Raw genomic sequence first — 12,894 nt, forward strand, 5'->3', positions numbered from 1 at the left:
AAACGTTTGTGTCACTTAACATTTATCTAATCAAAATCATTATTGAACGAACCGAGACGGGTCCAATTCAACTAACATTAAGGAAAGAAAGCCTTAAATATGTGTTTAGTGGAATAAATTGTTGGACATAGATGTTTTGCAGATTAAATTGTTAAACTGTCAATAATTTAAGCTATCGTTGGACATATATATATATATATATATATATATATATATATATATATATATATATATATATATATATATATATATATATTTTCCTTTTCACAGAAAAAACTGAAAATATTGTTTGTTAATGGAATTTGATAATTTTTTGACAAAAAAATTTGAAGAAAAAATTTCAAGTTCCAAAAAACTGGTTTGGGCCTGTTTTTAAAAGTAAATACGTGCCCAAATTCAACTTTCAAAAAAATTATATTTAATATAATTTTAATTTTTTTGTTTAAGCTTTAACTAAAATTATGTTCAACCGCTAGGTAAGTTATTTTTAGTTTAGACGGAATTCTAAAAATGGCTTTAGAATTCCAGATTAAAGGAAAGGAAAAGTCAAATCTTGCCGAAACTATGTGGCCCATCTCAACCTTTTTATATAAAAAATGGATAAATTTCTATATTATTCAATAGATCTAAGATTTAAACACGTGTGTATCCCACACAAGTGGGCCCATCAGTCCCCCAATATCAATGGTCAAAGTCAACTAAATGCCGTCACGATAATGCGTGCCAATAATTTAGGTATGATCACTCCTTTGTTGTTTATTTCGTTTTGCATGGACACATCAATAAGAATGGGTGAATCGCTAACTCTGGAATATTCCTATACACAACAATTATTTTACTGTTTGATTAATTAGTTTCTTGTTAGAATTATTATTTAGTATAATTATATTTTTGAACTCTGATTGACTCGACTTAATAATAATTCAGGTGAGACTAGTGGATAGTTAACACAAGTCTTTATGAGTTCGACACTCAATTTATTACTTTATTACTTGTATGATCACGTATACTTACATGTCGGTTTGAGAGTTAGTTTTTATCACTATTCATTTGAAGAAAACAATGAGAGGTTTCATCGTCACACATTAATTTATGGTATGCATCGTTGTCTTTTTGACGATATTGCGCACAATGTCAACTAACTTTTGACATTGAATTACTCAACTTAATTTTACTCTCACAACAATTCTCGGTTTATCTAATATTGACCCCCCTTGTTATTTTTCTTTACACAATATCAAAAACTTGGACCTAATATTACATATTAACGCTTCAAATATCCACTGCTAGGCGTGTTTGCACTTTTACACCGTCTTATATATGATTAGATAGTGAATTGGTATTTTCTTATATAATCTTAAATAATTCTTATATCATCAATAATAAGCTTTTAGGTATGAGTTAAATCTGCGATTCATTTTCTTAACCTAACAAGATATTGCTGAAAAACGGTATATAAGATAATCGGAAAAAAAATATAACACTTCAAAATTGTGTTTAATACATGAAAAAATAATAATCAAAATTGGGACATGTAAATAGTATGGAAATTCTTTAAAATGTAAATAGTTTATCTTTTCAGTATCTATATATTGTCAATCTAATAAAATCTCTAAAAAGGAGTAAAATTTCAATATAATTTTTCTCCTTGATTTTGTTTTATTTTCAGCTAAAGGACAAAGAAAATGATCATTTGAGTTTAAGCCACACTTTCAATAAGCAATTGCAAATCAATCTCCAAACAAAGAAATACTTTGAATATCGGACAAGGAGCGTACTCCACACGCTCTTGAAAAGAGATTGTAATAAATACTTCATTGGTCTATACACAAAAAAAGGCAAAAAATCCTTTCTTTTAGACCCAAAAAGGAAAATAAATAAATAAAAGAAGATAGGGAAGAGATTCATTGCTACATAATCTGCGGTGATAGAGGGCGAAAAAAAAAAAGATTCGATAAATGCAGTCGGAATGAAATGCAAATGCGCCCCAAATTCAAATGAAACTGAAATTCATATTAAATTCACGCGTCTGAAGTAGAAAGTATAGTAAGTCTTGTCATGAAATCCGTGTAATAATAGTAGTTGTAAGAAGTCATCGTCGTTGATACAGTGTGTAGAGAGAGAAAGAGAGAGAAACAAGAAAAGATAACCAAACAAATATAGAAAAAAAGGAGAAAACATAGAGAAATAGAGGAGCCTCTTCAACTTTAACTTGGGCTTTGTTCTATCCGTCTAAAATGGTGGATTCACACTTAGGTACTGTTCAAGACTCAATTTTTTTCACACCCAATTCATTTTCTTGATTTTTAGATGCACACCCATTTCTTTGTTTCTAATTATTTATCTATTTTTGTGTGTGTGTGTGTGTGTGTGTTTTTGCTTAAAGATTGGTCCATATTTTGGTTCTTGTTTTGTGGTTTTATGCCATTGATGAGCTTGTATTGAGAATTTTTTAGCTTTGAAATTCAGGTGTAACAAAATTGTAAAGCTAGGATTTGGTAAAGTTGAAGGCTTTTTAGTAGTAGTTGACTATTAGAGTTGAAATTTGGAGAAAAAAATCAAATGGGTGGTGACAATGAGGAAGGAAATAGTGATATGGTGCAAAGACTTCAATCATCATTTGGTACATCATCTTCTTCACTCCCTAAACAACACCAATCTTTATTATCAATGAACCAATTAGACATACCCCAATTGACTAGTACTTCCCAATTTCGTTGTCAAATGAGGCAATTTTCACCCAACTTTAGTGTTGAAAATAGTACTACTAAAAGAGTAGGCATACCGCCTTCTCACCCACAAATGCCCCCTATTTCACCTTACTCTCAGATCCCTGTGACAAGGCCTGTGAATCAGCAAATGGGAATGCAGAATTTTACTAGTCCAGGGCCATCGCATTCGCGATCTTTATCACAACCGTCGTTTTTCTCATTGGATTCTTTGCCACCCTTGAGCCCTTCACCGTATAGGGAATCCTCGTCGACGTCCATGTCTGACCCTATATCAGCTGATGTGTCAATGGGTGATCAGGATGGCAATTCACATTCTTTATTGCCCCCCTCGCCTTTCACGAGGTGTAATTCGTCGAGGGCGGGAGAGAGTCTTCCTCCTCGTAAGGCTCATAGACGGTCAAATAGTGATATCCCGTTTGGCTTTTCTGCAATGATGCAGTCCTCACCACCTCTTGTTCCGTTAAGGAGCCCTGGTTCTCTTGAAAGGTCAGTTCCTTCAAGGGAAAAACCAATTCAGTTGGTTAAACGGGAAGCTATGTGGGATAAAGGAAATGATAGCAATGCTGAAGGGATGGGTGAGAGGAAATCTGAAGGAGAAGTTGTGGATGACCTGTTTTCCGCGTATATGAACTTGGACAACATTGATGCATTAAACTCTTCCGGGACTGATGACAAGCTGGGCAATGAGAACCGTGAAGATTTAGATAGTAGAGCGAGTGGTACAAAGACGAATGGTGGTGATAGCAGTGATAATGAAGCTACAAGCAGTGTGAATGACAGTGGCAGCAGTATGCAGAGGTTAGGGATATCTTCTTCTGTTGAGAAGAAGGAAGGGATCAAAAGGAGTGCTGTGGGAGATATCGCTCCGACCACAAGGCACTACAGGAGTGTTTCGATGGATAGTTTTATGGGGAAGTTAAACTTCGTTGATGATTCACCAAAGTTGCCTCCGTCTCCTGGACCGCGCCCAGGCCAACTCTCACCGACCAGTTCGCTTGATGCAAATTCAAACAGCTTCAGTATGGAATTTGGAAATGGTGAATTTAGTGGAGCTGAATTGAAGAAAATTATGGCAAATGAGAAACTTGCAGAGATAGCCTTAGCAGATCCAAAGCGGGCCAAAAGGTTGTTTCCCCTATAAAGTGATGCAATGTATTTGCCTTTTCTTTCCTCTTCGTTATGCAGCTGACCTGCCCTATTTTTTGTTGTTTATTATTGTAGGATTTTAGCCAACCGTCAATCTGCTGCTCGTTCAAAAGAGCGAAAGATGAGATACATTGCGGAGTTAGAACACAAGGTGCAAACACTGCAGACTGAAGCCACCACATTGTCTGCTCAACTGACACTGTTGCAGGTGATAGCCTTTTCAATATTGTCCTGTTAATGCTTCTACGTATCCTATTGCATTATTTAAACATATCCTGTACTTGCATTCAGAGAGATTCTGCTGGGCTAACGAGCCAAAACCACGAGCTGAAGTTTCGTTTGCAAGCCATGGAGCAGCAAGCTCAACTCCGTGATGGTATACACCTTTCTTCTGTGATCCAGGACTTCTTGTATTTTCTCAGATCGTGTTTCACTTGTTCAGTACCCATGTGTTAACTTTATCTGTTTTTTGCTTTGCATCTTGCATTACTTATGCATATGTGTTGCAAGTTTAGACTGCATTAACAGTATATGACATATTTAATTATGTTACGGACTGCCAGGGAGTTCTTTTTAGTTTATATTTACTATTCCCTAGTTGACCAAAATCCCAGTGTCGCGTCCCCAAGGCCTTGGTCTAGTGGTAAGAACGCAGCCTGTGATGTGTGGGTTAGGCACACGTCATGGATTCAAACCCTGCCATATCCAAAAGTCATAGTTTTAAAGGAAGAATGGGAGAGAGGCAAGCCCATTATCCACCAAACTTCGAATCGTGCCCCACCGCCTCTAGAATTATCGATTATCCAAAAAAATCCCCAAGTTGCATATAATTTGTTACTAATATATCTTTTTGTAGAAATGAATTGCCTCACTCGGGAATTTTAAGAATGAGATGATCCTTAAATGTGAACTTTGCGCATAATATTTGCCATGTGACTATGTGATGGTCTTATAAATTGTATCTTAGAATTTGTGTATTTATCATAATAAATTCAATAGGTGCTAAAACACAATCTCCGAATCCTATGCCAATAGACTTATAAAAAAACTCATCTTAGAAATTTAAACTAGAGGAATCTCTGGTAACCAACGGTCTTGTTACGGTGGGTAGGAGCAGTTGCTACTTGCTAATGTAGGTGTAGCATCCAGTGTCTGCTTCAGTTTATTTTCCATTTTCTGCCACATCCTTTCTCTCTCTCTCTCTCTCCATATATATATATTTTTGTTTTTTTTTTCTTTTTGGTTGGGGGGGGGGTTGGTGATGTTAAGCTTCAATTTTGTCTTCTGTTTCCGTCAATGCTACGAGTAAACAGGCGAATACTTTGTATATTTTAATGCCTGTTGAGGTTTTTTGGTGTTTTAGAAGTCAAATATGAAACCTTAAAAGCATTTTCGCATGACAGCTCTAAATGAAGCATTAACTGCTGAAGTACAACGGTTGAAGCTTGCAACCGCTGAGATAAGTGCAGACGCTGCCAAGTTTCAGCAGCTTTCTCTCAATCCTCAGATGTTCCAGTTGCAGCAACAGCAGTCAACTCAGCTAAACATGCATCACTTGCAGCAGCAGCAACAACAACAATCGTCTCAGCCTCCACAACATGCACAGCAGCAACTTAACAGCTCTACACCTTCAAAGAATGAATCGAAGTAGCAGCTTTTGGGAATTTCTGGTCTTCGTAATATTTATATTAGTTTCTTGATAGATGTTGCAAGAGGTACTGTCATTCAATTGCATTCATTCATTAGTTCTGCATTACTAGAAAACACGCTAAAGACATCGTATTTATCTATAGGACATGCATGTTCGTTGGAGTAACTAAGTCACGGAGAATCTTTTGATGTATACAGTTCGTTTTTTGTTCAACAAGGATATTGAATTCAAGGTCATGATAACTCATTTTGTTGTTACGTAAGTTAAATGAAATTGAACTGGCCTGCTTTTTGTTCAACAAGGATATTGAATTGAAAATGAAATTGGCCTGCTTTTTGTTCCTTCGAGTTACAATGTTGACTAGTAATTCTTCTGTTTCTCTTTTTCTTCGAGTTACAATTGTAGCAGCGTGTATGTATCACTGGAGAGAACATTATCTTCAGTTTACAGTCAACATAATTCTTGTACAAGTATTGAAGTAAGTATAATTCATCTGGAGAAAGTTCGACGTTTGAAATGTATACACATAATGAGATTACATTCATTCTGAAATTAGTATACTTTAGATTCTTGACTCATGACCTACTTTTGGAAGGTGCTATGTTTAGTAACAACTAAAATGTTCTCTATCTTTTTGTCACATTATAACTTGAAATGTTATATTGTATTTAATAGCTCAGAATGAAGATAAAATGTAGAAAACATTAGGTAAGAAAATAAAAAATAATTGGTCGGATAGTCGATTTTAGCTATGTAAGTCAAAGCAGCCGAATGCCGTCCATGCTAACTAAGGACTTGAGCTAAAGGTTAAGCCTAAGAATATACATCGAACAAACTAGAGTTTTTGGCCAAAATTATCCCTTATCTTTAAGGGCAAGTTTAACTTTGTCCTTCAAATATAACCTTGAGCCCAAATTGTCCTCTAAGTTTGCAAAAGTTGAGCGCTTTTAGTCCAAGTAACAAATTGTGCTCATATATGGAAGCACTTCTTCTAGCTCTTAAAGAGTTGAGAAAAGAGCAAGCCTCGTGCCGTCGTCGTCGATCGCTCGGCTCGGCTTCGGCTTCGGTCAATTGATTGATTGATAATTTTTTGGACCAAGTTTATTTTCCTTTTTCGCCATTTAATATATTTTTTCCTAATATTTTTGCACGGAAAATATTAATTTCCAACAGTCAAATTCACGACCGAATATTCCATTTTAAGCTTGGAAAGTTGTTGATTTCACTGGGTGGAGTGGTGGTTTATTGGTTGAGTGTAAGATGGGGAGGAATAGTTAAGAACGACATTGCTCTAAATGTCGAATTCAAGAAGTGCTTCTAACCATGTCGTCGGAGCTAAACGGAACAAGGTCCCTTGCCTCCGGCATCGACATTTTCTATGTTGCATTGGTAAATTTTTTCTATTATTTTTCTGACATTTGGTGTTTTCTTCTTCAAGTGAATATAGTAATGCTTTTCAAAATGCAAGCAGATGAGAGAAAATCAAAATCTAGGAAATTTATATAGTGATACTTAAATGTAGCAATCGCAGATATAAAATTTTTTTTAATGAGTTGACCCCCATTATACATACTCCTAATTGACCTTCCCAATTAGGGGTATAGCTGGGTGCGAGCACCATAGTTATCCGATCATGTTGTTTTGAGTTTGAATTTTAAGCATTGTTCTGTTGAAGCTATTATGCTATCTGGGTCTTGCCCGCGATCTGGGTCTTGTTTGAATACAACGGAACTGTGTAAATTGTAATTTTCAGCCGTACAATTTTGGAAAGAAAAGCGCGATGAAACTGATTTGGAGGTGAAAAGTATCACGTGCAGATCGCATGTTGCTGTTAGTTTTCTAACGAGTATTGTGTTTCTGTTACTTGGACTAAAGGCGCTCAACTTTTCCAAACTTAGAGGACAACTGGTGCTCAAGGTTATATTTGGAGGACAAAGCTAAACTTACCCTTAAAGATAAGGGATAATTTTGACCAAAAACTCGAACAAACTACAAAGAAAGATAAAAATAGAGCAATTCCCTTAAAAAATTAGAGCTGACTAATGCTAAGTCAAAGAGCGACACTTTTCATTTGTAAAATAAGTCAACGCATAATAGTCAACAACAACAACAAACTCAGTTAATTTTACAAGTGAGATTTAGGGAGGGTAGGATGTACGCAGCCTTACTCCTATGCTGGAAGGGAAAAGATGTTTCCGATAGATTCTCAGTTAAAGAAAAGATAGAAACATAACAATGGCAACAAGTAGTAACAATAACAACATGTAAAAGAAGTCAGATGTATAGTAGTGTTTTTTTGGGTTCAGTATGTAAATTTAAATTTTTATTTCCGATCATGTCCCGATTTTGTTCCTAGACAATACACCTATCAATATCTAGCAAGTTATTCGATATGATAGGAAATGAGAAAAGAATAGCTAGAATAAAGTATCCTGTACTGTTTTGCATCTTGTTGGCGCATATGTTCTTGTAATCACGTTTGAATATATATTACCATTCCAAATGAAAATGATGCTAAAATAATTTATCCCTTATAAATAACAAAATGTCAGGATGGCCGAGTGGTCTAAGGCGCCAGACTCAAGTTCTGGTCTTCGAAAGAGGGCGTGGGTTCAAATCCCACTTCTGACATAATAAATTTTATGCCTTGCATTTTGTCCGTCTTCCTTTAGTGCTTCATCTTCTTTTCCCCTTTCACTTAACATCAACTGATTAATGTAGATTGCAAAATGCCATTAACATATTAAAATGGCAAATAGAAAGAATGGAATTTAAGAAATCGTTATCTACTATGTCTAATAAATTTTATACTCAACATTATTTTACAAAAATTGCTAAGTTTTCATTTTATGATTGGGACTAATCAATTTGAACATATTTTTTCCTTCCTATACAATATTTGAAACTTGTTTACTAAAATTGTCCTAATTTTATATATTACCCGCTCTAAACAAGGATTACTTACAAATTATATACCTTCCACCTTAAAAGGCTCCCAATCCATTATTAATTCTTAAATTAGGTGATTCTTTGCATGGAAAAGGCATAACTAAAGGGAACAGTGGTATTAACCACGTTTGAGTATCTGATGGTGGCAATAGCAGCTCCCGTCATTGGAAAAGTGTAGGCCCGAAGTATACAATCCTAGATCGTGCTGAGTTGTTGGAATAGCTTGAGTGATTGGCAAAATTGGCTTTGAATATCAAGTGGGTTATGAGCCTCGGAACGATAAACTTTGGCTACAAAATGCCTAAACTAGTCACAAATTAAATTTGGTATTGAACTCTTTGAAGGTGATTGGCTTTTCCATTGAATGGCTATGTTGAAGCATTGTACTACTGTCCTAATTTTGTATATTACCCGCTCTAAACAAGGATTACTTACAAATTATATACATTCCACCTTAAAAGGCACTCAATCCATTATTAATTCTTAAATTAGGTGATTCTTTGCTTGAAAAAGGCATAACTAAAGGGAACAGTGATGTTAACCACGTTTGAGTATCTGATGGTGGCAATAGCAGCTCCCGTCATCGGAAAAGTGTAGGCCCGAAGTACAATCCTAGATCGTGCTGAGTTATTGGAATAACTTGAGTGATTGGCAAAATTGGCTTTGAACATCAAGTGGGTTATGAGCCTCGGAACGATAAACTTTGGCTGCAAAATGCCTAAACCAGTCACAAATTAAATTTGGTATTGAACTCTTTGAAGGTGATTGGTTTTTCCATTGAATGGCTATGTTGAAGCATTGTACTACTGTCCAATGTTGGAAGAAATGAGTTGGATGAAAATCCCCCTCGACGATGAGCAGTAAAGAGTTTTTTGTATTCAGGTGTTTGACTCTCCACCATTGACAGCTATTAAAAAGCTTTGAATTCAAATTTGGGTTTTCAAAAACTATTATTTATTTGGATTGGGTGTTGTTGCAAACAATTGGGAATATTGTTTGGAGTTTATATCTCAATTTTGAAGGTGTTTGGTAAAGATTAGACTTGATTTTGGCTGAATTTCAGATTGAAACTCGAAGAAGAACACATGACATACAATATACTTATGAAATTGTAGTAAAATTATAGTATAATTGTATGTAAATTGTATTCTGTTATAGTTATATATATTTTTTATTTGAATGTTGTATGAAAGTTGAAAAATAGTTGTATAATGTATGAATCGTTGTATAAAATTTGTATTTAAGTTATCAATACTATCTTTTTACATAAAGTTGTTGATATGTATCAAAATTTGTCCAAAGATTTTACGAGGTTAATAACTATCGTGCAGGGCAAGTAAAGTATTCTGCTTCACTTGATTGGTTAACTTACCCAATACACTAATCTATCACAAATTAACGAAACCTATTTAAATCAGCACTAAAATGGATGCATTGTACTTATAATTAATATTATACAATTTGATGGTACAACGACATACAAATTTAAAAATAAATTTCGTACAAATTTAATACAAATTGATATATCTACAATAGATCCGGGTATTTAGAAGTCAGTTGATCATTAGCTAGCTGTACGGATTGTTGCTGTGGAGACTCAAGGTAAATCTGCTGCTGCGTTCGCAGGCTTCAGAGTCACCTTCCTATTTTGTATTCACACTGTTTTACCTATTTTCAAACAGTTGTATTTAAAAATTTGTAGCAATCTCTGTAGATCTTATGACTTTTTCAGTAAAATCGAAGAGCCACTTTCCAGTTGCTAGGCAACTTGTCTTCATTCTGGTTCTCCAACTCGTATGAATCTTTCCCAGTGAAAGCTGAAATCCGGTAGGGACCTTCCCACATTGGACCTAGCTTCCTCGCGTTGATCTCCCGGGTATTTTGGGTTACTTTTCTCAGAATCAAGTCTCCTACTTTGAAATAACGGAAGTTGGCTCTTCGATTATAATATCGCTCCATTCTTTGCTTTTTGAGCTGCCATTCTTAGATGCGCCAAGTCTCTACGTTCTTCGAGCAATTCTAAGTTTATTAACATCGCTTTGTTGTTCGATTCTTCATCTGCACGAAAATATCTCAAAGTGGGCTCACCTACTTCCATCGGGATTAGGGCTTCAACATCGTACACAAGGGAAAAAGGAGTTTCTCCTATACTCGATTTGGCCCTTGTTCAGTAGGCCCATAGAACTTCGGGCAATTCTTCGGGCTAATTGCCTTTTGCTGCTTCCAACCTTTTCTTGAGGTTTTGAATAATCACTTTGTTTGTTGACTCCGCTTGACCGTTTGCGCTTGGATGATAAGGAGAAGATATGATCCTCTTTATCCTCAAATCTTCGAGGAATATTGTAACTTTTGCACCGATAAATTGAGGCCCATTGTCACATGCTATCTCTTTTGGTATTCCGAACTTGCAAATTATATTTTTCCATAGAAAATCGACCACTTCGCGTTCTCCAATCTTCTGATAAGGACTTGCCTCCATCCATTTAGAAAAATAGTCAGTCAAAATTAAAAGAAACCTTACCTTTCCAGGAGCCGGTGGTAGCGGTCCGACGATGTCCATCTCTAATTTCATGAACGGTCATGGGGACAGAACCAAATATAAGGGTTCTGTTGGTTGATGTACTAGTGGTGCGTAGCGTTGGCACTTATCACATTTTCGTACGAAGTTTTTGGCGTCTTATTTCATGCGAGGCCAGTAATATCCTGCCCGTACCAACTTCAGCAGTAAATAATCTGTGCCCGAGTGATTGCCGCATATCCCTTCATGGACTTCTGTCATGATAGAATTAGCTTATGACACTCCTAAGCATCGGGCCAACGACCTTGGAAGGATTTTCTATACAATTGGCCTCTCTTGAAGTTATAACGTGCGGCTTTGGCGCGTAACGCCTGTGATGCTTTGGCGTCTTCGGGCAACTTCCCGTGCTCGAGATAGTTGATTATTTCATTTTTGCAGTCCCAGGCCAGACTAGTCGAATTTACCTCATAATAACCATCCGTATCCAGAACTGAGCTCATCAGTTGTACTACCGTCCCGAATTTCGATTCCTTTATTTCTGTCGATGATCCTAAGTTTGTTAATGCATCTGCTTTTGCGTTATCCTTCCTCAGGATGTGAGTAATTTACCACTCCCGGAATCGCGCCAAAAGAGTCTGGACCTTTACTACGCATTAACGCCCCGTTCATGCGCAAGTCCGCCAGTCACAGTTCTGTCAAGTCTAACCAGGCGACATACAAGTCAACTAGAAAAGTATCTAAAGTAATAATAAAAATAGAAAAAGGAAAGGAGAATAAGCTACATTGAAGAAATCTTAATCTCATGGAAGGTAAGTGTCACGACCCAATTTCACCTATAGGTCGTGATGACACCCAACACTACAGCTAGGCAAGCCAACTAATAAATTAAACGTATATTGATTAAACTTTTAATCCAAAAAAATAATCAAATACCAAATTCTACCAATGTGTATGCTAAGACCTGGTATCACAAGTGTATGAGCATCTAGTAGATTATACAAAACCTCAAATACTGTCTGAAATAAAAATAGACAGAATGAAAAAGAATACAAGGAGAGACACTGGTAGCTGCAGAATGACTCAGAAAGGTAGCTCACCACTATGCCCCTGGATAACGTGGGTGTAAGACGGTAGGTCCCCCACTAGTACTTGCCTTAGGTCCTGCACAAAAAGTGCAACAAGTGTAGTATGAGTACGTAAAAACATGTACCCAGTAAGTATCAAGCCTAATCTCGAAGTAGTAGAGACGAGATGACCGACTTTGACACTCACTACGGGTAAATAATAATAATTGAAATAAAACTAGAATATATAATTCAGCATGATTCACAGAATATAACAATAATTTATTTAACCAGCAGAAATAATTAAATTCCTTCAAATGCAACAATTCTCAGTATATTAACTAAATTCCTTCAATTTCAATAAGTTTTCAGTTTATCAATTAATCTCATTTATAGGAATAACTATAATTCCTTAGCTAACAGGGATAATAATCCTTAAATTTCAAAAAATTTCAAATTTATCAATTAGCTTCACAAGCTACAATAAACTATCAAAGTATCGTATAATTATTATTATTAAGCACGATTTCTGCCGAGGTCGTTCGGCTCGATCCAGAATATTGTGTACACTGCCGAGACGTGCGGCACGATCCATAGATGCATCTATCCTGCCGAGGCGTTCGTCCCGATCCACAAGAAAGGAGGACATTTTCTTATGTACCTCCGGAATAAGAGTATTTATTGTAAAATTTATTCGAGAGGATAACAATTTATTTCAACAATTAATTAATCTAAACAAAAATTAAGCATATGAAAATTTCATATTTTTCTACCTTTCATAACAATTCACAATGTATACATCAAATATTTTAATTAATAAAGAATATAATTTAT

General features: G+C 35.8%; 1 protein-coding gene and 1 non-coding gene across 5 annotated transcripts; both read left to right on the plus strand.

Annotated features, from left to right (window-relative positions):
- Positions 1 to 2,041: 2,041 nt before the first annotated feature.
- On the plus strand, positions 2,042 to 5,870 carry LOC107801377 (bZIP transcription factor 29-like). Of its 4 annotated transcripts, none has more exons than XR_001651627.2 (6): positions 2,044 to 2,256; positions 2,470 to 3,857; positions 3,954 to 4,086; positions 4,170 to 4,254; positions 5,282 to 5,593; positions 5,672 to 5,870. XR_001651627.2 is itself a non-coding variant. In XM_016624699.2 (5 exons), the coding sequence occupies exons 2-5, from the start codon at positions 2,563 to 2,565 to the stop codon at positions 5,527 to 5,529; spliced, it is 1,761 nt and encodes a 586-aa protein (XP_016480185.2). In that variant the 5' UTR covers positions 2,042 to 2,256; positions 2,470 to 2,562; the 3' UTR covers positions 5,530 to 5,870. The 4 variants fall into 4 exon arrangements, 2 of the variants coding, with proteins under 2 accessions (XP_016480185.2, XP_016480187.2); XR_012703100.1 differs by having other exon boundaries at positions 2,046 to 2,256; positions 2,457 to 3,857; XM_016624699.2 differs by having other exon boundaries at positions 2,042 to 2,256; positions 5,282 to 5,870.
- A 2,206-nt stretch (positions 5,871 to 8,076) lies between these two features.
- On the plus strand, positions 8,077 to 8,160 carry TRNAL-CAA (transfer RNA leucine (anticodon CAA)). The gene has a single exon. It is a non-coding gene; the product is annotated as a tRNA-Leu (tRNA).
- Positions 8,161 to 12,894: the final 4,734 nt, after the last annotated feature.

Source organism: Nicotiana tabacum, chromosome 19, assembly GCF_000715075.1.
Source record: "Nicotiana tabacum cultivar K326 chromosome 19, ASM71507v2, whole genome shotgun sequence".
Taxonomy (NCBI): Eukaryota; Viridiplantae; Streptophyta; class Magnoliopsida; order Solanales; family Solanaceae; genus Nicotiana; species Nicotiana tabacum.